The sequence below is a fragment of the Larimichthys crocea genome, chromosome III, assembly GCF_000972845.2.
Source record: "Larimichthys crocea isolate SSNF chromosome III, L_crocea_2.0, whole genome shotgun sequence".
Classification (NCBI taxonomy): Eukaryota; Metazoa; Chordata; class Actinopteri; family Sciaenidae; genus Larimichthys; species Larimichthys crocea.
Window position 1 is genome coordinate 22,725,622 of NC_040013.1, and position 23,155 is coordinate 22,748,776.

General features: G+C 42.4%; 1 protein-coding gene and 2 non-coding genes across 4 annotated transcripts; 1 reads left to right on the forward strand and 2 right to left on the reverse strand.

The window, feature by feature from the left end:
- Window positions 1–443: 443 nt before the first annotated feature.
- On the reverse strand, window positions 444–537 carry trnai-uau (transfer RNA isoleucine (anticodon UAU)). The gene is made up of 2 exons: window positions 500–537; window positions 444–479 (listed from the first exon to the last, which is right to left on the reverse strand). It is a non-coding gene; the product is annotated as a tRNA-Ile (tRNA).
- A 659-nt stretch (window positions 538–1,196) lies between these two features.
- Window positions 1,197–1,290, forward strand: trnai-uau (transfer RNA isoleucine (anticodon UAU)). Its single transcript has 2 exons — window positions 1,197–1,234; window positions 1,255–1,290. It is a non-coding gene; the product is annotated as a tRNA-Ile (tRNA).
- A 561-nt stretch (window positions 1,291–1,851) lies between these two features.
- Window positions 1,852–22,817, reverse strand: mrps5 (mitochondrial ribosomal protein S5). Of its 2 annotated transcripts, none has more exons than XM_010751524.3 (12): window positions 22,726–22,817; window positions 19,852–20,004; window positions 18,012–18,137; window positions 17,381–17,494; window positions 16,584–16,703; window positions 13,931–13,965; window positions 6,560–6,650; window positions 6,031–6,077; window positions 5,611–5,668; window positions 2,887–2,949; window positions 2,637–2,773; window positions 1,852–2,386 (listed from the first exon to the last, which is right to left on the reverse strand). In XM_010751524.3, the coding sequence occupies exons 1-12, from the start codon at window positions 22,772–22,774 to the stop codon at window positions 2,162–2,164; spliced, it is 1,218 nt and encodes a 405-aa protein (XP_010749826.3). In that variant the 5' UTR covers window positions 22,775–22,817; the 3' UTR covers window positions 1,852–2,161. The 2 variants fall into 2 exon arrangements, with proteins under 2 accessions (XP_010749826.3, XP_027134064.1); XM_027278263.1 differs by lacking the exon at window positions 22,726–22,817 and adding an exon at window positions 20,140–20,179.
- Between the last annotated feature and the right edge of the window lie 338 nt (window positions 22,818–23,155).

Consider the following 23,155-nt stretch of genomic DNA (forward strand, 5'->3'; position numbering starts at 1 on the left):
CATGGACCAAATTAAAAAACAAGCTCATAATAAAGCGGTATTGCGCACTAACCGATTGCGCCACTCGAGCTTGGAGCTCCAGTACACACTGTCTGACCTTTAACCTCCTGCTGATCTTTCTAGATTTTAATGAGCAAAAACAATCATTAATAATAACAAATAAAATAAATAATCAGATTTTTTTCACACTTATAATTTAAATCTGGGACAGATCATGGTTAACCTGGAGCTCCAAGGTCGACTGGCGCAATCGGTTAGTGCGCAATACCGCTTTATTTTGAGCTTGTTCTTTAATTTGGTCCATGTGGTATAAGGGTTTCTAAACTATTTTTTCGGTATTTGTACATGTTTTTATATCTTAACAGTCATCACACACAACTTGCCTTTCATTACAACAAACAGTACCTGTGGGAACAACACAGGTGTCCAATAGCGTACAGAAATGCTCCAGGTGAGGCTCGAACTCACAACCTCGGCATTGCTCTACAGCATACTGTCTTATAAGTACCGCGCGCTAACCGATTGCGCCACTGGAGCTTCGAGCTGTAGCATTATTATGGACTGTCCAGCTGCCAAAAATCCAGAGATGAGACGAGCTGAGCTGATAAATATGTTTGATACACAGGTGCAGATGACATTTTTCATGCTGGGTTTCACACCTCAGGCTGTTCTATAGTTCATTAGTTCTTTGAGCTGCAGTACACACTGTCTGACCTTTAACCTCCTGCTGATCTTTCTAGATTTTAATGAGCAAAAACAATCATAAATAATAACAAATAAAATAAACAATAAGATTTTTTTTTTCATACTTATAATTTAAATCTGGGACAGATCATTGTTAACCTGGAGCTCCAAGGTCGACTGGCGCAATCGGTTAGTGCGCAATACCGCTTTATTTTGAGCTTGTTTTTTTAATTTGGTTTCCATGTGGTATAAGGGTTTCCAAACAATTTTTTCTGTATTTCTACATGTTTTTATATCTTAACGGTCATCACACACAACTTGCCTTTCATTACAACAAACAGTACCTGTGGGAACAACACAGGTGTCCAATAGCGTACAGAAATGCTCCAGGTGAGGCTCGAACTCACAACCTCGGCATCGCTCTACAGCGTACTGTCTTATAAGTACTGAACTTTTTTTCCACACTTCTAATTTAAATCAGATCATGGTTAACTAGGGAGCCGAAACTAGAAGCTCCAGTGGCGCAATCGGTTAGCGCACGGTACTTATAAGACAGTATGCTGTAGAGCAATGCCGAGGTTGTGAGTTCGAGCCTCACCTGGAGCATTTCTGTACGCATTGGACACCTGTGTTTGTTCCCACAGGTACTGTTTGTTGTAATGAAAGGCATGACATGTTTAAATACAGTAATAATAGTTTAGAGACCCTTATACCACATGGACCAAATTAAAAAAACAAGATCAAAATAAAGTGGCAATTAAGAAATCTGTGGGAGTAAAACTAGAATGATTTAACAAGTTAATGAGCCCAGTGCAGCCCTTAACTAGAGCAAACTAATATCTTCTCATTTAACTATAATCAGCTGGAAAAGGCAGTTTTGTTCTTGACTGTCAGCTCTTCCTACTGGGATTATCAGTCTGTTCCCCACTCAGCTAAAACTCAAGATAAGTTTAATGATTTTCTTCAGCCTCCCAGGTGTGCCTAAAATTTTTAAATTCCAGTAATTCAGTTCATCGTTCATCCAGACAATCAGGAGCTCAGTGTGGATGACATCTGGTCTGAGGGAAAATGAATGGTGATGAATAAATCTTTATTATTTTCATGATCTAACTTGTGGAGGATGAACAAGTCCTGGCTGCTGTCAGAGACATAAAGGTACACGTCACAGTGGTTTTACAAATCCACACTTTTATTTCTTACATACTGTATTTTGCTGTTATTCCACATGGATAAAGAAGTAGATGCAGAAGGACATCGATATCTTGGACATTAATATTTCAATATTGGCCTTTACAGGGTGTATCTGAGACATCTCCAGTTTGACAAACATGTAACTTTAGTCCTCGGTTGATGAAACGATCACAATCCACTAGATTTGAAGAAATCTTTCTTATCAAAGTCCGTCTGACACTCCCCGGCCTCAATCAGCCCAATCATCTGTCTTGTGGTCTGATCCAGTCATCGGCCCACTCCCACGCTACCAGATGGTGCGTTTGACACCTGCCCAGATCGAGCGTTTGGTTCCCTGCGCGGCTTGTACGTCGCTCCAGTGCAGCCGAGTGTTGGGGATCTCGTCCTCGGGCTCTGGGTCGGTTTGTGCACCGTCTTTGGGACTCGCCACCACCATGGGCAAGGGGCCTCGTTGCGCCTGAAACTCGACAACGTGGAGCTGCTTCTTGTCGGCCAATGCCTGGTGGGTTTCCTGCAAGGTGGAGGAAGAAGAATCGCAGAGTTTAAGCTCATCGATTCACCTGGATAGCCTCGGTTTCAGTGACTGGACGGGTTTAACCGTAAGGTCGGGCTGTGTCTTTCCAAAAGTTGGTTCAACTTCTCCACCGTGTTTTTTTTTAACATCCCTGCAGCCAAAACACACACTACCCCCACTCAAATGAATGGACAGATTGTGCCTGAATGAGGCCTAATTTCTGTAAACCCTCCCATTATGACCTCACCTGAGTGGCTAAACCAGTGAAGAGGGCTCTGGTAATGTTGAGCAGATTGACAGATCCTTCCACTTTGCAGTACATGTCCTTAATGCCGATTAGCTTGCACAGAGTGATGACCGCCCGGTGGCAGTGCAGACCATAACCTGCACACAGGGTTTATTAATTGAGAGTTTTAGTCGACGCTCAGCAGGTTATCATACAAAAATGTGACTTTGATCATCATAAACGACTAAACGCTGATCGAATCGAGACGTACCTTTGTTTTGTTTCTTCATGCGGAGCGTCGTCCTCTTGAACTTGGATTCAATGTCATGATAAACTGTTGAGAGAAGAACTGAATTGAACTCGCTGGCTGTAAACCAGAGAAAGAAAGACATCCAAGTCGATACGCTGATGCATAATAGATAATAAACCAGAAAAATATTCCAAAATGTCTCATTATTTTCGTGCGTTTGGTGCCATTTCAGAGTGAGGGCACTTCGTGTTTTGTTTTGCATCTTTTCCCCTGTTCTCCCGCAGGTTTTCTGTTTCTTTACCTGCCCACCAGATGTCCTTCCACATGCCAGCGTCTCCTGCTCACTGCAGCAGCTGTGGCTAATAAGTTATTCAGACACTCTGTCCCTGAGTGGGAGCTGTGTGCTGCTAAATGACGCCTGAGAAAACTGTACAGACTTTAAAGCTTCGAGCTGAAACTTCGTCCTTGTGTCACATCGCACTCGGAACACTTCACTGACTGCCGTCCCTGCGTCCTCTAGACACCCAGTTGGAATTTAACAAACTTAACGAGTTTTTGTATCTTTGTGCCGTGTCGACGACAGAGGAAGGTGTAGAAAAGAGAGGACGGTGAGAAGCGGTAAAACAAGTGGAACATTTGGCACTCGGAGGACGCGTCCTGCTGGGTGAAGAAATCTAAAATGCAAAACTAAATGTCAAACACGCACACGTCGCAGAGGGAGCTGAACATTTGCTGTGGCTGCAGGAGGTCCAGGTTCATGTGGAAGAGAGAGTGCGTGTGTCTTTTGTGTGACTCAGATCCCAGCAGCGACAAAGTCAAAGCAGACAGAAAAATAAGGCAAGCACATTCCAAAAAAAGTCATCTTTGCCTCGTGTTCATTCGTTTCTATTGAACACCATTGAAAACACATCAATAGTCACATGGTCACTCCGGCCCTGGGAGAGTGGGAATACTGGTGCCAACAACGTCAACAACTGGAAGGTCAGTGGAGCTCAGAACAGTTCTCCAACAAACTTGCAGCCTCCCTCGTGAGTTCAGTGATGAAAAACTATTCATCATCTGGTGGAGGAAATCTCAGATCTGCACTGCCACCAAAACGAGCGAGTGCTGGAGGCACTGCAGGCAAGCCGGATTGCAACTCGATAGCTTATTGACAACAAAGCTGAAAATCGGACAACTCTGCCGGCTTCGGTGAGCGAGCAGCAAAGGGTGACGGGAGGAAGGACGATGGAAATGATCTAGAAGCTATCGGACAAGGAAGTAGTAAACAAACAAGCAGTCAGATGACGGTGCAGACAGGTTGCAGATGGTCGCACGGAGAGAGCTGACATGTTTCTATGATCCTGCAAAAATGAAATATATATGACAGTTTGGAGCTCAAACTGTCATATATATCATATATCATATATCAAACTGCTCTCTCACACACACAGGCATGTCTTGTCTGGTCTGGTCTCGGGCCAAAGCAGGAACTTTCTCCTCCGGTGGGCGCAGTGGAGGCTGATGACTCACACACATTAATCTTTCTGGCTTTGCTCTCCAGCAGCAGCAGCAGCAGCAGCCAAATGGTGTTTCAGAATAAGAAACGTACACGCGCTGCATTTGACTGATTCCTTTTCTCCTCAGAATTCATCTTTAACATTGCACGTGCGCTTGCACAAGTACGAGTGAGTTGATACGAGGAGTCGGAAGGAGGAGGAGTGGGGGGAGGACGAGCAAGTCAGTCTTTCACCTTCAACTTTTAATCAAAGAACCAGATATTCTCTTACACGACTGATAAAAAAGTCAAAGGTGCGAGACATAAAAATGACACATGAAGGTGACTAGAACTCCTGAGGTGCATTTTAATAAGAATCAAAAATCAAAAATTTAAAATATAATTACATACGCAGCTAACGGCAAACAAGAAGCTAGAGATCATTTGTTAGGATGCATGTGAGGAAAGTTTCATGTCCTGTGTAAAAGCATGTTCGTTTGATCAGTTCACACATCTGGTAGAAATGTTGGCAGTTGCCCAAGACAGATGTGTTGGTGTTTTTCCTGAAGCCATCAGGTGAGTCACTGATCAGGAACCTGCCTTGCCAAACATATATGACGGCTGTATCTTTCTGTGTTGAACAAGAATGTCTTCGATATTAAAGCGTCAACTGAAGATTGATCAACTCCTCATCTGTTGTATGTATTGAACTTCTTGCCTCTTGGTCCAGAAGATCCTCCCTATCAGTTACGGTGTTGAAGAAAATAGATACTAGGTTAAGCAGAATAAATCAATTCACTTTTGGATTCTGGGTTTAAATTTGGATGAGTTCAGGGACTATCGATCCATCCAGGCTTCGAACATTTGAGTCCAAACTGAGTGGTTGATGCTAGAGTGTGTTTGTGACGACGAGTGTGAGAAGTGACTGCTTGAAAAAAACAATAATTCAAAAACAATATTCACTCTTCTGTTCTCACTCCTCTCCTGCACGACGTCAGTAAAAGTTTGATTACATTTTACGGTTCGTTGATCTGATTGGTTGAAGTTTGCTCGTGACAGACAGATGACTCATCCAATCGCCTGCTCTGTGCTTCTCCAAACAGTTCTCAGCGATGACTTGCCAGATGTTTCGGTGTTACAAACCATATGGCCACAGTCAGGTCCAGAGCTGCAGTGCTGCAGTTTCCTGGGGCTCATGGGTACTGTAGTTTTTTTTTTAGAGTTGTGTACGTGTCAACATGTTGGATGAAACAAATATGTTCACTTACTGGTGCTGTCGTTGTACCGTTCGATATAGTATAAGTAGTGGATGGCTCTGTTCTTGGCCTGCAGATCACAGTCACATGACAGAAACACACAATGTGTTATTAGAAGTAGCATTTCAGTGACTGCCGCAGATGGAAATTCAAGAAATACCATACTTTCACTCCTCTCTGTGATAAAGCATTGATAGGAAAATATACTGAAGTATATTGAGTGGTGTCTGAATATGAATGTCGTTGCGATGATCCAAATCCGCCTGAATTACTATGTGGTTCAATGAACTGTATTATAAATAAAGACATTTGTAATTTGTGTTTTAGTGCAGATTAAAATGTACCAGATTAACGTGGTGAAAAGTTTTACTTAATGATGCTATAAACTTGTGACTTTAACACACATTTCACTTGGAATAAAAAGGTTTTTACCTTTCTCAGAGCCGTGTTTCTTTCTGCTGCTTTACCCAACGCGAAGCCTGGCAGAGGGAGGGGAGTCGGATTTACAACATGTCAGAGAGGAGAGTGAAGAGAGACGTCGGAGCTCAGCGTGTCAGAGAAGAGAAAGTTTAAGCAGAGTTCACGGTATAATGCGTTCGCGATGCTGTCAATCAAACCCAGATTTGATTGTTTTAAATGTTGAATTGGTTACAGATTATAAAACTACATCGACACAGAGTTTGAACATTAACAGACTCTATATAATGAGGTTGAAGTCTGTTAAGAGTTTCCTCAGTGGTTTATTTTATTTTGACGCTCACTTCTGAGGAGCTTGAAAACTGTCAAAACCCTTTTTTTGCTCTTCCTTTTTCGCAAAAGTTGGAAAAATAATGTTGATTTTTCCAACTTTTGCGAAAATCCTGAAACTGTCAAAATATATTTTTTATTTCTTTTCCATGTTTTAAGAAGTTTTCTTTTCTTTATATATATATAATTTATTAAAGTCGTCACAGTGTCGAACCTGCGGCTCCGTTGCCGTTTCCCACGGCGACCAGGCAGCTGATGGACCTCTTCCTGCCTTCCTTGGCCGTCATGTTGAACACAGTCTTCACCTGCAGCACAAAACACAAACACAAAAATCATGTTAAACACACTCACAGCATAAAGACGTGCTGCTGAACCACACAGCATCAGTATACAGTGTGTGTGTCCAGATTTAAGTGATCTTCATTGATTTCCTGCCCTGACCTCACTTATGCAACCACATAAACCAATCGACTATCTGCAACATGACTTTGGGAACACCAGGGGGCAGCATTGATACACTACAGAGGGGAGGAACGAGAGTTTGAGGGGAAGGAAAAGGGAGGATGGAGGATGGAGGATGGAGGATGGAGGATGGAGGAGAAGGTCGGGGTCAACCAGAGAGGAGAGAGAGCGAGCAAAGGAGGAGATACGAAGGTGTGGAGAGGATGTGATGTGATGTGGAGAGGGAAGAAGGCAGGAGGAGAGGAAGGGAGATGAAAGGTGGAGAACCGGGTTGGCGATGGAGGGAGGGATGGAGGAGAGTTTTATGAAAAACTGTTAAGAGAACGACAAGGGGTGAAGAAGATGAGACAGAGGGAGGAAGAAAAGGAAAGAAAAACAATGAGAGGAAAGGAAGGAGGAAGAGGAGGGTGTGTGTGTGTGTGTGTGTGTGTGGTGTCTGCTAACTCCCCCAAATAAACAACTTTATGAAGATCTGTACAACACACACACACAAACAGAGAGAGTGAGCGGAGCTGCTGAACGTGACTATGATGAATAAACCTAACCAGTTACACTCAGGAGCTAATTAAGCTCAGTTAATTAAGATAATTAGAGCGCTGATTAGAAGATGTTTTTACGCCGTGCCGTTCTTTACTAAATGCAAACGCATTTACTGTAACCACTTTACAGTTTATCTTTAAAGTAACGTACACGATAAACTGAATGTGATTACACAGAGAGGCTGTGCATTACGTATTATCTCTCTGTAGGCTCTGTGCTTTGTTGTGGTGCTGTTATCACTTTGCTGTGGATGTGTGGCAGTGGGTGGGTTTTGTTTTTGTGCAGAGATCTGTTTTGTTGAAAAAGTGTGGTTATTTTTGAGGCTGCAGCTTGTGCTGCTGCTGGTGCTGCTGCTGGTGCTGCTGGTGGTGGTGGTGGTGTACTGGATCAGCTCCATGGTAAGATGTTGTGTATTCACCTGACAGGAACATCTTGTGTATGTTTACAGTGAGGTGAGTGAAGAAGTGATAAAACCTTCAATAATTTCCATCGTCAGATAGTTATTTATTCTTTTGGTGTCACTACAAAACCATGATTGGATTTTTACTTTCAATGGCGGTGCTATTGTTAGACTATCGAGTCCATCAAAGCCATTTTGAGCCACATTTAAATTTAATTCAATTTAATTTATTGAAATAACAATAACTCATCATCAGTCAGGAGAATCATCAGTCCTGTCTTAGACACTTGAAGTTGATAGCTCATTGATTTTCGATATAAAATCGATGTTGTGACACTCCTGAATTAGATATGATATGAAAGACTTATTATTTTGAAGCTTCCACCGCTCCTATTGTGTCCAAGTGTGTGAAAAGGGGAGGAAGGAGGATAATAAGAAAGAGAGAAAGACAAACGGAGAATAGGGAACAGTGAGTGAATGAGAGACTGAGCGAGAGAATTTGTACTAAAAGTCCCTTTTATATAAAAAGTTTTAACAATTATGCTGACGACCATTTTACAAGCCGACAATGAAAGCAACAAAAAACCCAAAAATCAAAAAGCAACCTCCATCGTCTCCCCCACCGGACACAAAACGTCTCCCAAAGCCAATTTACAGCCGAATGTCTGCCTTCTGTCCACGGTCAACTCTGACCTCAGTCTGATTGTCCAAATGGCCAACGAATTAAACAAAGCTGAGGCACGTTCTTGTTTTTTTTAATGAATGTCTGACTAAAAACTTTCAAAACTCTAAAAGCTACGACTTCCAAAGTGACCTGAAACACCCCCAAAAATACTAATGTCCCATCCTGTGAAAGCGGGAATGGTATCCAGGTGTGTCTACATTTGTATCTCCTGCGTTTGAACAGGGACCACTGGCAGCCTTTCAGCGACTTATCTGGGCCAAAGAAATCACAGTTTACCTCGACGCTTTCATCCCCCGTCGGAAAGCGTCAGCGACATGACAGTCGGATGTCGGATTTTTAGCCGAGGGAACTTCAAAGTCAAGATCTGCCTTCGGCTTTTGCTCGTTATCTAACACACATTTCGGTAAATGGGTTTATAATTTGACTTGCGGGGCCACAGCAAGAAGGATTGGGGTCAAAGCAAACACCAAAACACACACACACACACACACACACACACACAACACTGCAGGCTACAAACATACAGCTCTAATACTTCCACCTCCTCTACAGCCTCTGCAAACTCGACTCACATACAGTATATATAAAGTATATACAGTAATTATGCAGTGTTTTCATAGCCTGAATGCGAAAAACAGGATTCTGCTCGTATACTGTGGCGTCAAACATATTTCTCACATTCCTTTGCATGTATAGTTGCTGGATATGGAAACTCTACAAAGATTCAGACCAGATGGCATCTCAAACACTGTTTTTGTGAATCAAAAATTCAACAAGTTATTAATTCTCATGTTTGAACGCGAGTGAAAATCTCCAGTGATGTTTTTTGGCGTTCCAGTCGTCGTTTTTTTAAGTGAAGACGCTGCAGTTTTTTTTTTTTTTGGTGGAGCGTCGGAGAGAGAGAGGCAGAACAGATGGGCTGAGTTTTTCTCTCCACCGGATGAGCGACAGCATGGCGGTGGGAGGATGCTTCTAGCTCGCTCTCACTTCTGTTTCATGTTTTATTTTCTCAATCTGTTGCCGCGCGTCTCCCTCTCTGTATCGGTCTGCAGGGGAGGAGTTTTTCGCCACATGGAAGCAGAAGGCGCCGCGAGAGCACGAACCTCCGCCAACGGTTAACACGTCTCTGACTTGGATTTGAAGTTGATGTCTTGACTCACTCTAATTCCCATGGAGTTTAGAAATTCCTGCACACAACATATATATATATATACCATCCATTTTATCTGTATCTTTAATTTCACATCTTATGGCGTACTTATTCTCATGACCTGCACTTGTTCATTGTTCAGTCTACATGATAATATCCGTGTTTCTTGAGCCAGGCCGCGGGTTCTGGCTGTGTGATCAAACTTTAGAACAACTTTTAACTGTGTTGAATAATTCAGCTCAAGGAGTTTAAGTATCTCGGGGTCTTGTTAATGAGTGCTGGGAAAACCCAAGTGTGAGATGGACCAGCAGGTTGGTGCGACGTTTGGTAGTATTGCAGACGCTACGCAGGACCGCTGTGGGGAAGAGGGAGCTAAGCCGGAAGGCGATACTCTTGATTTTCCAGTCCATCTACGTTTCAAACCTCGTCTATGGTCATGGGATTTGGGTAGTGACCGAAAGAATGAGATCGTGGGCTCAGCCTTAGAGCCTTCGAGATAGGGTGAGGATCTCGGGCATCCAGAAAGAGCTCGGGGTCGCGTTCCAGGCAGCCAATGGGAGACTGATTGAATTTAGTTCAGACAGCCTGACAGTCGTGGCAGCTTTCTGTGTTAAAGGAGACTGTTAATGTAACTGAATGAACTCGTTTTGACTGAGGTACTTCTGTTGTTGATTAGGGAGCAGGCCAGGTATAGTAGAATTGATCACACAGAAATATATTTTAAATATTGTGCTAAGGGGTGTTGTTTTCCTGTTTATTGGTGATTAAAAAAACAGTCTTTTGCTTGCATTAATTTCTTTGGTTGGATCAGCATCCATCACCTTTTTCCACTTGTAGTGTGCCTCACCACTTTTTCTTCAGATATTATTCCAAAATCCTGCCAATAAATAACTTCACTAAGTACATTTGCTCCTACGTTGCTTCCTTCTCCCGTCGCGAGCTACAGACACGACAGACAGAGTACAAAAAGACACCAGCGAGAGCAATTTTGTTACATTAATAATCTGTTTGATTTCACTGTCATCGTTTAAAGAGAAAAAAAAGAAAAAAGGACCTGCTGTCATCATAAATGATTCAGAGGCTGAAAATACATTTCTGTGCCAGTGACTGCTGGTTCAAATGACATCAGAAACTGCCGTCTATTATGAACACGGAAAGAGCTGGAAAAAAAAAAACAATCGTCATGTTGGCTCGGGAAAACATGCATCAATCATGCAAATGACTCAGAAGCGTGAGTGTAATTATGTGGAGAGAAAATAAGACAGAAATACATTGAACTGATGCAAATTTGTCTTCTAACTTTTCCCCACAGGGTGTATGAACTCCATGGGAACGGTTAAAAGTTTCTTGCAACACAAAATCTGATTTCTCACATTTAATTTAAACTTCTGTTTGTCTGCAGCTCAGAGTTAATTGCGCGAATATACAGGCTTTGTATAAATTAGCTCCTCTTGCAATTTCAACAGCTCTTCAGATCTTCATTGTGAACTAATATGCTTATTGTTTGTCTGCATGCATCTACAACCGCCATGGAAACAAGCAAGTAGTGCAATCAAGCTGCTTTGATGCCCTTTATGTCATTTTGTGTCACTTTAGATGTGAAGTTTCGTACGTGCCTCTGTGAGCTCCGTGCGGCTGTCGAAGCAGCCGTTTAATCCAATTCAAAGTTCCCACAAAGCCGCTCTCATCCAGCCTGCTGTCTGTTTACTCGCCGCAAAAAAAAAACTTTCAAGGTTGTTGACTTCAGGGAGAGAGACAGAAAACGCTGTTCTGACACCGACAAAGCTTCATCTCTGTTAAATGAAATCACAGAGTCCTGTCCAAGTGGCTGCCGTACCTGGAGAGAGGCCACGAGCATCACTTTTTTTTTTCCTCTCTCCTCTCATTCTCGTTTCCTTACGGTTACCTCTGCTCGGTGTCATCGCGCTCTCTCTTTTTCATCTCTCTAAAGGGGAGACTGATCGCACTTCTCACTGAGGCTGTGCCAGAGTGTGCAGACTGATGGATATTTCTGAGGTTACTGTAGTTTGTTGTTGTGTTAGATTAAATTGTACATTATGGTTCGAGTTTTCTTTTTGTTTCTCTCTCTGCATGCTCAGTCACTCTTTGTTTTGTCTTCACTTGTCTCTTGCAGTCCACACACGACATGTCCATTGAACTTGTAGTTATATGTGTAAGGAGCTGCGTGTCAGCCTACACCCTTAACGTGGACGTAGAAATCCAGCGGCAGATTGGGGTGATAATTCTCTGTGGGTTTGTCATTATTATGGATCAGCAATAGACAAAATAAATCAAAATAAATTAAATGTAGGAGTAGTTATGTTTCCTATTTAGATGATTTAATGAATACCATTAACTGATTAATTTATTGACTCGTTAATGATACATCATGATCGTTTTTTTTTCCCTTACGTTAATCTCTTTCTACACTGTCTCTTTCTCACCTCCCAACATCCTATCTCACTCTCACAACTTTTCCTCCACCTCCCTCACTCCCTCTCTCCCTCCTCCTCCTCGCTGGATGTATTCACTAATGGCATGCCGGCGTCATCGTCCTTGGGAGACAAGCCTTTAATTCCAGTAAGCCTTTTTCATTTCATTAGGGTTGAATTTATAGAGGACACACACACACACACGCGCACACACACACACACACACACACACGATATATATTTTCTGTCAGTTTCCAGGGGGAAGCCTAATGTCTGGGACACCGTTCTCAATTATGCAGGCAGCAAGGCTGGGGAAGACCATTACTGTAACACATACGGGCATGTGCACGTGCACACACACGCACACACACACACCTGATACTGTGTGAGTCGATGTGCAGAACGTGTGCAGAACAGAATTTGTGCATGTTTGTGACCTGTGAGTTTGTGTGTGTGTGTGTGTGTGGGGAGGGGGTCTTCCTGCATGGAACTACTTTGTGTCCATATGTGTGTGTGTCTGTGACCTTGTTGCATTACCCCCATTAGTTTAGCAGGGTCCATTAGTGCTAATTGAATTAAGGTAAAATACAGTACGACAGAGAGAGAATCTAAATGAACCGGGCCTGTGCAGTCCATACGGCTTATCTTATCACACACACACACACACAGCTGCTTTGTATTGAACAGCAGCATGTGGGTTTCAGTGTGTTGTGGACGTGGACGGTTGCTGGTTGTAACACCCTCAGTCTTTCCAGCTCAGTTCTTCTATATTTGAATGAATCTAATGATGTGAGGTAAGATGTTTGTCACAATGAAGAAGTGCACAACTAATTAAAGCTGCTGGTTTCTCTTCAGGTCTAACCGGGTCTGGATGAGCTGGTTTTAGAGTTGATGAAAGTTTTTTTATTTGATTTGTATCAAACAGACAACTCTTCCTTTTCTCAATGACTATTTGGCTTCAGGTCAACTGAGCATTTTAATGAGCGTCTCATCTCCCCACACGCTCACCTGCAGCGATCCTTGTTCGGCGAAATTTGCCTCCAACACCACCCATGTGCACACGCCGCACTGGATTTTCCAGCATTTTGGGTTTCCTGGAAGCGGTTTGACCCCTCTGAGTTTTTCCTGCATCATTATTCTGTACAGTCCGATTTAGTCAGAGCAGTGACCGGTCTGCAAGCATGTTATCTCCATCAGCACCCTCCCAGGTTTTAGCCGATCGTTTAGTTGTTGGTGACGATATGTCACTTGTGTGTTCGCAGTCGTGTTTCTGCTGCCCCCATGTGGTTAAAAATGGGTTATTGGCGTTATTGCACTTTAAAAAAGGACCAGTGTGTATGATTTAGTAACTCCATCGCCTCGATCTCTCCTTCCTAGCATCGGTTGTGGCTTTGTGAGTTTCACGTCTGGTGGCCGTGAAACTTACAACCTCAATCTAAACAAAAACATAATACGTAACATAATAATTCAGATTTTTAGGTGATTATACACTAAGGCAAACATTTGTTATGGATATTATATTACATTTCTACCATATTCTCTATATAGAGCTCCTTAAATGTGACACACCGGACCTTTAAAAATTTAAAAGGTTTTAAAAGTAAAAGGATTTTATTCACACTGCCACAGAATCAGTTCTCTAAAATAAAAAATGACCTAATCTGACAATTTTATGATAAGTTGATGTCTGATGTCTTTTTATTCAATATTCTGTGCTGCTTTCTTTTAATATTTTAGGAACCGTTCAGTACAGCGGTCTAGTTTCATGTTAACTGATGATTTCTTTTGGAAATAAACAACAAAATGGATGAATCGATAGAAGTAGAAAAAAAAGAATAAACCTCTGAGGCAGCATTTCAAGTCGAACACTATTACATATAACAGCTGATGATTCATGTGGAGACAGACACACTCACCTCGATGACGCGTGAATCAAAGCCCTCGTAGGTTTCTGTGGAGAGACGAGGACAGAGAGGAAGATGCTTAGGCTGGACAAAAAAAATTGGGCACACGCTCACAGACATTATAAACAGATTAAACCAGGCTCCAGCGAGTGGAACAAATACCCCGAATCCATCGCAGCAGTGTAACGAGTTGACACTTTGCATTGTCAGTGACCTCTGAAGGATGCTACTGTCCCAACAGCAGCCTGCTCATTTCTAACCAATTAACAACAAACAAAGGAGAGCTGACTCAAAGACCCAAAGAGAAAACACACACACACACACACACACCCCTCAGCTGGGACATTAGCTCACCATCTGTAAGAAACTAAACCCGATCAGAGAGAAGCAACCCAGTTACAGCTCTCTGAACACAACATTCACCAGGCCCGGTGCGAGCGAGAGAAGAAAGAGAAGTGTTTGTACATGTAGGAGAGAGAGAGAGAGAGAGAGAGAGAGAGTGTTTGTACATGTAGGAGAGAGAGAGAGAGAGAGAGAGAGAGAGCGCGAGTGTGTTTCACGGTGTGAGAGCTCGTTAGCACGGTGACAATGGAGAGAAAATATCAAGAGAGAATAAGAGACAAAGAAAGCCGAGGAGGACGTGAGAGAAACAGCAAGTATAGAGAGAGAGGGAGAGGAGGAAGCGAGGAAATGTGCCCTGTCAGTCAGCAGTTTGAGATAAATAGGCTGAACTCAATTCCGACAGGAAAATTTAAAAATGTAATAAGGCTGGAGAACAGGAGGCCAGCAGCATCTCCATCAGTGAAACAGGTGGATTTTAACCAGATCTGTTGCTCTGAGGTCTGTAATGAAGAGTTGATTAACACCTTTAGAGGCTTCAGAGACTGTTTATAAAGCGGCATCCAACCTTCAGCCTCAAGTCCCGAGACAAACCCTCATGTTACAAGACAGTATGGAATAGAGCCATCATTACTGTTATTAGTTACAATGGGTGTTTTTCTTTTAAATGAGGCCCCCTGGGGTCGGCTATATTACAAACTTAGAGTAATTTGTAAGAACGGAACAGATTAATAATAAGAACTATTAATAAATTAAGAGTACAAATTGCTGAACTGTAAGGGCGGCAGAAGTATTTGGAGAAATCTGTTCAATAAATGCCAAATTTCACAGAGCATGGCTGGAACATGTGTGTCCATGTGTGTCGTGGCTGCCGGAGTCAATCGTGGCCGTTCCAGTCAATGTTTATAACTCTCCCTCCAGAAGTACTGCGGTCCATTTCATAATATGCAGCTGAGCGGATCGAGCTGTCTGGAAGTCAGACACACAAACGGCATCGAGAAGCTTGGACGTTTTTCAAAATAAAACACCCTCTGCAAACATAAAACCAGCGGTAAGTAAGAAGAAATGTGATTTATGAATGGACTGACCATAATAATTTCTACTGATATATGACAGGATACTATAATACTGTGTGTTTCTATTCTGAATTTTAGAAGTGTACCAGTCTGATTTATAGTTCAAGGTGTTGGTTTAGCAGGTTTGCACGTTAAAGTATGTTAATTAGCACCACCACAGATGAGGCTGATGGAAGTGTCGTTAGTTCTGCAGGTATTTGGTCAAAGCATTGGACTGTAGTCATGATAGCTTGAGATGAAAAAGTCAGATGTATGTGCAAAGTTTCATAGCAATCCATCCGACAGTCGCTGAGTCATTTCTGTCTGAACCGAAGTGTTGATCTGACCGACCGAGAAATGATTCATAGAGCCACACAGAGCGTCTAAAACACGGCAGAGAAACAGCACGGTCGTTTAGATTTCCTGTCCCAGAACGGAGAAGAAAAAAATGACAAGATTGAATGGGAGGAAATAGATAAATAGAAGAGGTGATGGAGAGAGGAGCGGAGGATAGAAAAAAATGGGTTGAGAGATGGATGGAAAGACGGAGTGCAAAACTGGAGGAAATGGAAATCAGACAAGAGAGAGAGAGAGAGAGAGAGAGAGAGAGAGAGAGAGAGAGAGAGAGAGAGAGAGATGTCTTTCTAAATTAGGAAATCATCCCACTTGACACTCTTCATCAGTCCTAATGGGCCTCTATACTGACCTGTCACTATCACCCTAACTCTCTCTCACACACACAGGGCACCCTAAATCCTGAATTAAGGTTGGAAAATTCCAGGAATTTTAGAAAGTTGGAAGCTTTCCATGGGAATTAACGTGAATAAACTGGGAATTTTGAGTAAAATGAAGGTTGAACTTAAATATTAGTTAGTAGTGACAAGATATTTTAGCATAACCTTGACTAAAACGACCAGATCTCATGCACTTGGATATCTATGCTATTCCTCAATCACATGCACAGATGATTTCCACACTACAGAGCTCAGAGCACAAGACTATTGAAGCCACACATTTGAGCCCGTGGACATAAACAGTAAGTAAGTTTTGATAATATTCGGGGGTAAATATATTTGATGTATGGGGCTATCTTACCCCCAATTACTAAATTACCACCAATTTCCAGTTAATTCCCATAAATTTCCATAATTCCCATGGAAAGTTTCTGGAAATTTACCAAAAATTGTCCAGCACTTCACAACCCTTCCCTGAATTATTCCTCTTTTGCTTCACCTCTTCTTTTTCCATCACTGCAGTCATCCACGGCTTACCTCCGTTGGGTCCAGGGTCAGGGGGCCCGAGGCTGATGCCACCCCACGATCTTCCCGTCCATCCTCTCTCCCTCTTCACCTTCATCTTCCTCTTCCTCTCCCACTCGTCCCTTTGACGCACTGCAGAAAGAGACAAACCGAAAAAAAAAGAGATTGGCACCGCAGCCCCGAGAACACGCAGAGGCCCTGACGGCCGACTTCAAAGAGCACAACATGACGATAATCAGAAGGTGCCATTTGTCACTGTCAAATTAACCGCGTGAGCCCTGTGAACAAATGAGATCACAGTGGAGACACGTTGGCAGCTTATATCTCACACCAGTGGTGCTGTTGGTGCTTCTGCTCCTCAGAATTAAAAGCTCCCCCCTGTGGAGGTTTTGACCCCTCTACGGAGCCTGAATTTCTCTCAGTGGGTCCTCGTTTTGTCGGCGCACTTTCCTGCCAATGGTTTCACACTGATGATCAACTGGTGGTGGCAGCAGCCAATATGTGCAAAGGCAGGGAAGAAGACGACTTGTAAACATTTATTTTAAATCTTGGCAAGTGACCCCAAGGATACAAAATGAGTTTTGGTGACACTGGATGTAAACACAACTTTTGATTATTTACAAGAAAAGGCCACTGTTGCTTCCTAGTAGCTCTTGAAAAAACTAATTTCCAGTGAAATAATTGCTCTTTGCTACAAAAAACAAAAAACTTCTTCCATCGGCCAGTCAGTCTTTTAAGTTTTGTAGCTTGAAATGTCCATCCCTCTCCTCTATGTCCAGAAACTGAAGTGTGTGTGTGTGCCTCTGTACCTAGGTCAGCCTGAAGCTCCTGCTGCTCAGTCTCATTTCTTCGACTCATGGTCCGCAAAGTCCCATCCTTTACCACCGGAGCGTTCAGACCGGGCCACAGAAAACCACCGCGACCTGTGGGTTAAAGAAAGAAACAGAGCATGACTTGTGACAGAAGAAAATATATAGTACGTTTTCTAATCTATATTTTGATTCCTGGAAGCCAAGCTGGAAGCCGAACCAATAAACAGGAGGAACGTTCGATAATTTAATACTCTTCCAACGCCACAAACAGATGAGTAGGGATCGTAAAAGAGCGATTAAGTGGAGACGTTTAGTTGAAGTGAAAGTCTTGTCAGCTACTCTCCTTTGCTGTGACACTGAGTCTGAATGAAGGCTGATAGTTCCTCTAGAGAAAAGCGAACACAGGAAAGCGACGACAGGCAGAGTAAATGAAGGGTAATCCCTCTCCACAGCAGAGCGATGTAATAAATAAATCAACATTAACTGCTGAATATTCTAGCGTGTCGCGTCGAGTGCACGATTTAACAGAAAGAAGGGGTTCACTTCTCAACAAAAAACACAACAACAATCTAATTTTAATACGTGGAAGGCATTAAACGGATCTCCAGACAGACGGATGATGTCTCACCTTCACCGATGCTCTGTCCTCGGTTCAGGTCCCTCTTCAGTTTGCGCTTGGTTCGCTTCCCTCGTCCCTTCCTGGCTCCGGCACCCGTCTCCGCCAACACTCCTTTCCACAACTCCTCAGCCGTCACTGTAAACACACACACACACCCAATGACTGACTGACTAATCAAGAAAATAATCAGCAGATGAATTTATAGTGAAAATAATGGTTAGACTCTGTGGAAGAGGACCCACAGCATCATATCGTAGGTATAAAAGTCTTATTCTAAAAGGCAAGAACAACAGTTCTTATTTTTAGGTGATTATACACTAATTAAAAAATGCTCATGAATATTATCTTACATTTCTGCCACATTCTTGCAAATAGAGCCCTATAAATCTGACTCGCTGGACCTTTAACTAGTCTCAATACTACTTTGTTTCTTCCAAAATGCCACCAATAGATCGGATTTATAATTAGTCGGTTTCATTTCTTTTTGTCACCTGCAACACCTTCGCAACAGAGAGTTTAGCTCCATTCACGAAGCCAGAAGATTCGCACAATTCAAGGTAAGTAATGAATGGATGTAATTTCTCAGGAATAATGCAGCTAAAATTAGGCGACCCACTAAAGCCAGCTGTTCTGGAGGACGTATAGACTCTGTGGGCTGTAACGGCCGGGAGCACAGCTTTCGAGCAGGTGACATATGGGATCTCCTGGGGACTGTAATTAAAATACAATAAACTTTTAAAACTCAAAGGCAGCTACAGTACAGCCAGTTAAGGACGTGCAGTATGCACGCATTAAGACCAGTGAAAATCCTTAGAGTAAATATTTAAAGACTCTTTGTAGAGACATACGAGCCTGGATTTGCTGTTGATGTCTGACAGGTCTGCATTGTGATCACAGGAATACACACACAGGTAGTTACAGAGTATAATAGTTGTTTGCCAACACAATAAAGCCGGTGAGCGAGCGAGCGAGCCATAGATAGACCGAGAAAGCAAGAAAGAGACTGTTTGACAGCTCTATATTTGCCCAAGACTGCCATCAGACTGACATGTTGTCCAAACAAGCTCTGCTGACATGCACCTGCATCTGCTGCAGTTCTAACAGACACGACTCGGCCGACAGAGTGTGGACACCCTGATGATAAATCCATATCTAAAAAAAAAAAAAAAACATGACAAACAGACCCAGAGTGTCACACATCCTTATGGACACGTCGTCTGCTGTAACGTTTATATTGACAGAAAAAGCAAAAGAAGAGAAGGAGACAGAGCAAGAACGACAAGTAAGTAAGATTCTAGTAAGTAGTGCCAAAAACTTCCTCAAACATCCACTTGAGGCTGCAGAACATTCATTCTCCATAAGTCTCCATGTTAAAACGCACATGTTCACGTTCATGACAACTGTACCGAGTCTGAATTTTTATAGAACTCACCTGTTCAGATAATACTAAGGCTTAAAGTTATGCATATTTAACAGCGTGGCTGCTTTGACTGACAGGTGGATACGTTACAGGCGGCTTGTTTGGGCACCAGGGTGATGATCCACATCTTTGCAGATTTTTACATTGTTTAACTATCTACCTCTTTTAGTCTCTATGAAAGAAAGTGAATAAGTGTATTTCCCAAAGTTCGATTTGAATAACCGAACAAACGTGGCGTCCTCATATGTCACGAGTTGAATATGACCTGTCCATTTTAAGAAGTAAAGTGTTCACACACACAAAGGCAATTTGAACAAAACGTACAGGTGCTTTCATAAAATAAAATAGTCAAAGGAAACTTTAAGCTGTAACTGACACATTATGATGTTATTGATTCTGATTTTGGAAATCATCTTTTCATATACTTACACTTGTTGAAGAAGCTGCCATTTCTGGTCTGCTGCCACGCCGTTGCAGGGAACAGTGGAAGAAGTGCAGGGTTTCTTTGGAGAGGAGAAGCACCTGAGGCTCGACTCGCCAACTGAGATGCCTGGACTGCTCCCCCGAAGGTACGGAGCGGTGCTGCACCCCGAGAGAAAAAGACATCCACAGAAGGAAAGAGAGAGATGTATCAAAGCTGCAATATGTGCGGTATAACTGCCACGCAGGTTTAACATACAAAGACAGAAAACAACAGCAAAGATCAGGCCGACTTACTGCTTGAGAAATGATAAATGGACATCAAGTAACGGACTGAGATGGAAAGACTGACTTTACTGCGACTGAAGAAAGATTTATATGTTGTAAAATGGTCAGAATGGTGTGAATACACAATACTACATACTGTATAGATGGAAGAAAAAAGCCAAATCTGATCATTGTCAAGACATCCAGTGTCTGAAGCTGCAAAGCAACCTCAAAACACCAGCGAACCTCCTCCACGTTTGACTGTACGGACCACATCAGCGAAAAACACGGTCCTTACAGTCAAACATGGTGGAGGTTTACTGATGTACTGTGGTTGCTTTGCTGCTTCAGGCAGCCAATATTTTCATTGTATACACCAGTGGTCTTCAACCAGGGGTCCACAACCCTAAGGGGGTCCACAGAGGTACTGCAGGGGGTCTGCCAATGTGTTGTCTGTGACTGTGAGGGTGCAGATAATTGAGAAACTACGAACAGCAGAGGCGTTTACACTCCAGTTGGATGAATTAGTGCAGTGTTTTTTCAATCCTGGTCTTCAGGGACCACTGCCCTGCATGTTTTTAGATGTTTCCTGCTCCAACACACCTGATTCAAATGAGTTGCTCGTTATCAGGCCACTGCAGCGTTCAATGACGAGCTGATCATTTGAATCAGGTGTGGTGGAGGAGGAAACATCTAAAAACATGCAGGGCAGTGGTCCCTGAGGACCAGGATTGAGAAACACTGAATTAGTGGACATGTCCAAAATTAATTAATAATTATGCATGAACTCTTTATCAATTATAAACACATATAGGCTAAAAACTCAGTATATAAATATGTTGATAAGGTGAAATAAAAGTTGAATAAAGTAAATGTAAAAGTTATTATTATGTGTTATTATGTCGGGGTCCCTGTTCTGTTTGTTTCTTGGCTGAAAAAGGCTGAAGACCCCTGGTATACATGATTTATACAGTAAGACATAATAAATAAATATTAAACCTAAATATTTAAACTGGAACATCAAGCACCATGCTGACTTTTCATTAAAAAACTATAAGCCAACTGCATGATTTCTCTCCTGGTCTCCATAATTTTCAAACAAAGTGTAAAGCCTGATAAAAGATGAGATGTCACTGATAGAAAATGTTGTTCCTAGTGATGTGTCGATCGCGAACGATCCTGTTCTAAGAGCCGGCTCTTTGAGGTGAATGATGGGAGCCGGCTCCTCGTTCACTTCGGTGCCTCACTGTCTCCTCCCCCTGACACTCTACCTCATGCCATGCCTGTTCTCACACATCTTGACCAATCACGTTCGGCTTTCAATTAAAAAAGTGGAGGAAAAAAACTGTTTTTTCTCCACTTTTTTGTGTGAAAGCTGCACGTAATTGGTATAGCAGCATCCAGGCAGGGGTGACAGAAACACACACACAGCGGTCGCGGAGGACAAACACGACAGGAGGGAGACATGAGACATTATTTATTACATTATTGCATTATTTTGGGTGATAAATTAATTAAATAGTTAGTATGTTTTATTTATATAGCACATTTTTACACTGCATGCACTGACCAAAGTGTTTTACAATGTCCAAAATAAAATTAAATATAATAACATTTAAAAATGTAAACTAAAAATAATAATTAATTAATAAAACCAATTAATAAAATGTGAGGAGCCGTTTGGGAGCCAAAAGAGCCGGCTCCTTATAGTTTGCAGAGCCAAAAGAACCGGCTCCCAAAAAAGAGCCGAAACTCCCATCACTAGCTGTTCCAGTTGACTTTTCCCCGCCAAAAACGGCCACTGTCCAATCACACATCTTAGCAACCGTTGCTATGTAAGCAAGGCCCGTCAAGCTTCAGACTCCTAGCAGGACGGTGCCCATGGTGTCTGTAAATCGGACAGTAGATACCAAAAAGAGCTTGACCGGAGGAGTTGTGTTCTTTCCATTCCCCCAAAAAACACAACGAAGGATTAAACAGTGTGGACGACCCCACTCCCAGCTAAATGTGTCGAAGCATACATGTCTGCTCAAAGGTAAGGACGCTTAACGTTTACTACGTACTGTGTTGTCTTAGAACTAGAGGCAAGAACACAAACCGGACCAAAGTTTACACCATGAGAAGGATATTATTGAAGAACGTCGAACATAGCACCCCCCAAATTAAGCAACTTCAACTCGTGGTCATGGGGTGGTTTCTCTGATTTAGCCTTGATAGTGGTTATGTCGCCTTCGTCGCGTGTTTTAAATTTTTCATATTTTTACTGTTGCTAGGTCCGTCAAGCGCGACCTAGCAACAGTAACTAGGGGGGGCGGGGCTCAGCGAAAGGTCACCGCTAGTCTTGGAGGAGCGGAAGCAGCAGATTAGTGGACGAGCCTCTCTTCCTCCTGGCTCTAATAACGCTATGTCTGGTTAAATATGTTCTTAAAACATTATTAATTATAAACAGAGATGCAGCATCCTCTGACGTTTCTGTCCATGACAGCAGCAGCTCGTGCCGGGTCACAACAGAACCGAACTAGTCCGCCTTCTGGCCATAAACACAAAACGCTGAGCTGGTTACAACTCAAAGAGAAGTAGAGACAAACAAAGAAAGAAACAAACAAACAAACTCACCTGAAACTGTGAAGCGGAGGGCACAGCACACCCGTATGCACGCCGCCATGTTGGAGCTGTGAGGGGTCCTTCAAGGGACAACAAGGCGGCCGAAGTATGCCTGTTGGAAAATACTTGGAAAATGCCTGTTGTTCTTCTCCTTAAATAAATATTCACATTTTATTATTATTACGACTACAAATGGTGATAAAGGACTGTGTACAATTAAATTAGGCTGCAAACAGATGAATGAAAGTCACCGTCACAGCATGTGACTGTGCATGTGACCCAATAATAATAATAATAATAATAATAATAAATAATACTCATATTTTTATGAAACGTTTTTATTTTCAGCGGTAACTTTCTATTTTTCATATAGTTTTTGTAGAGATGTTTTAACACTGGTTAACCTCTTAACACAGTTATATATTTATCTATCTATGCAAAT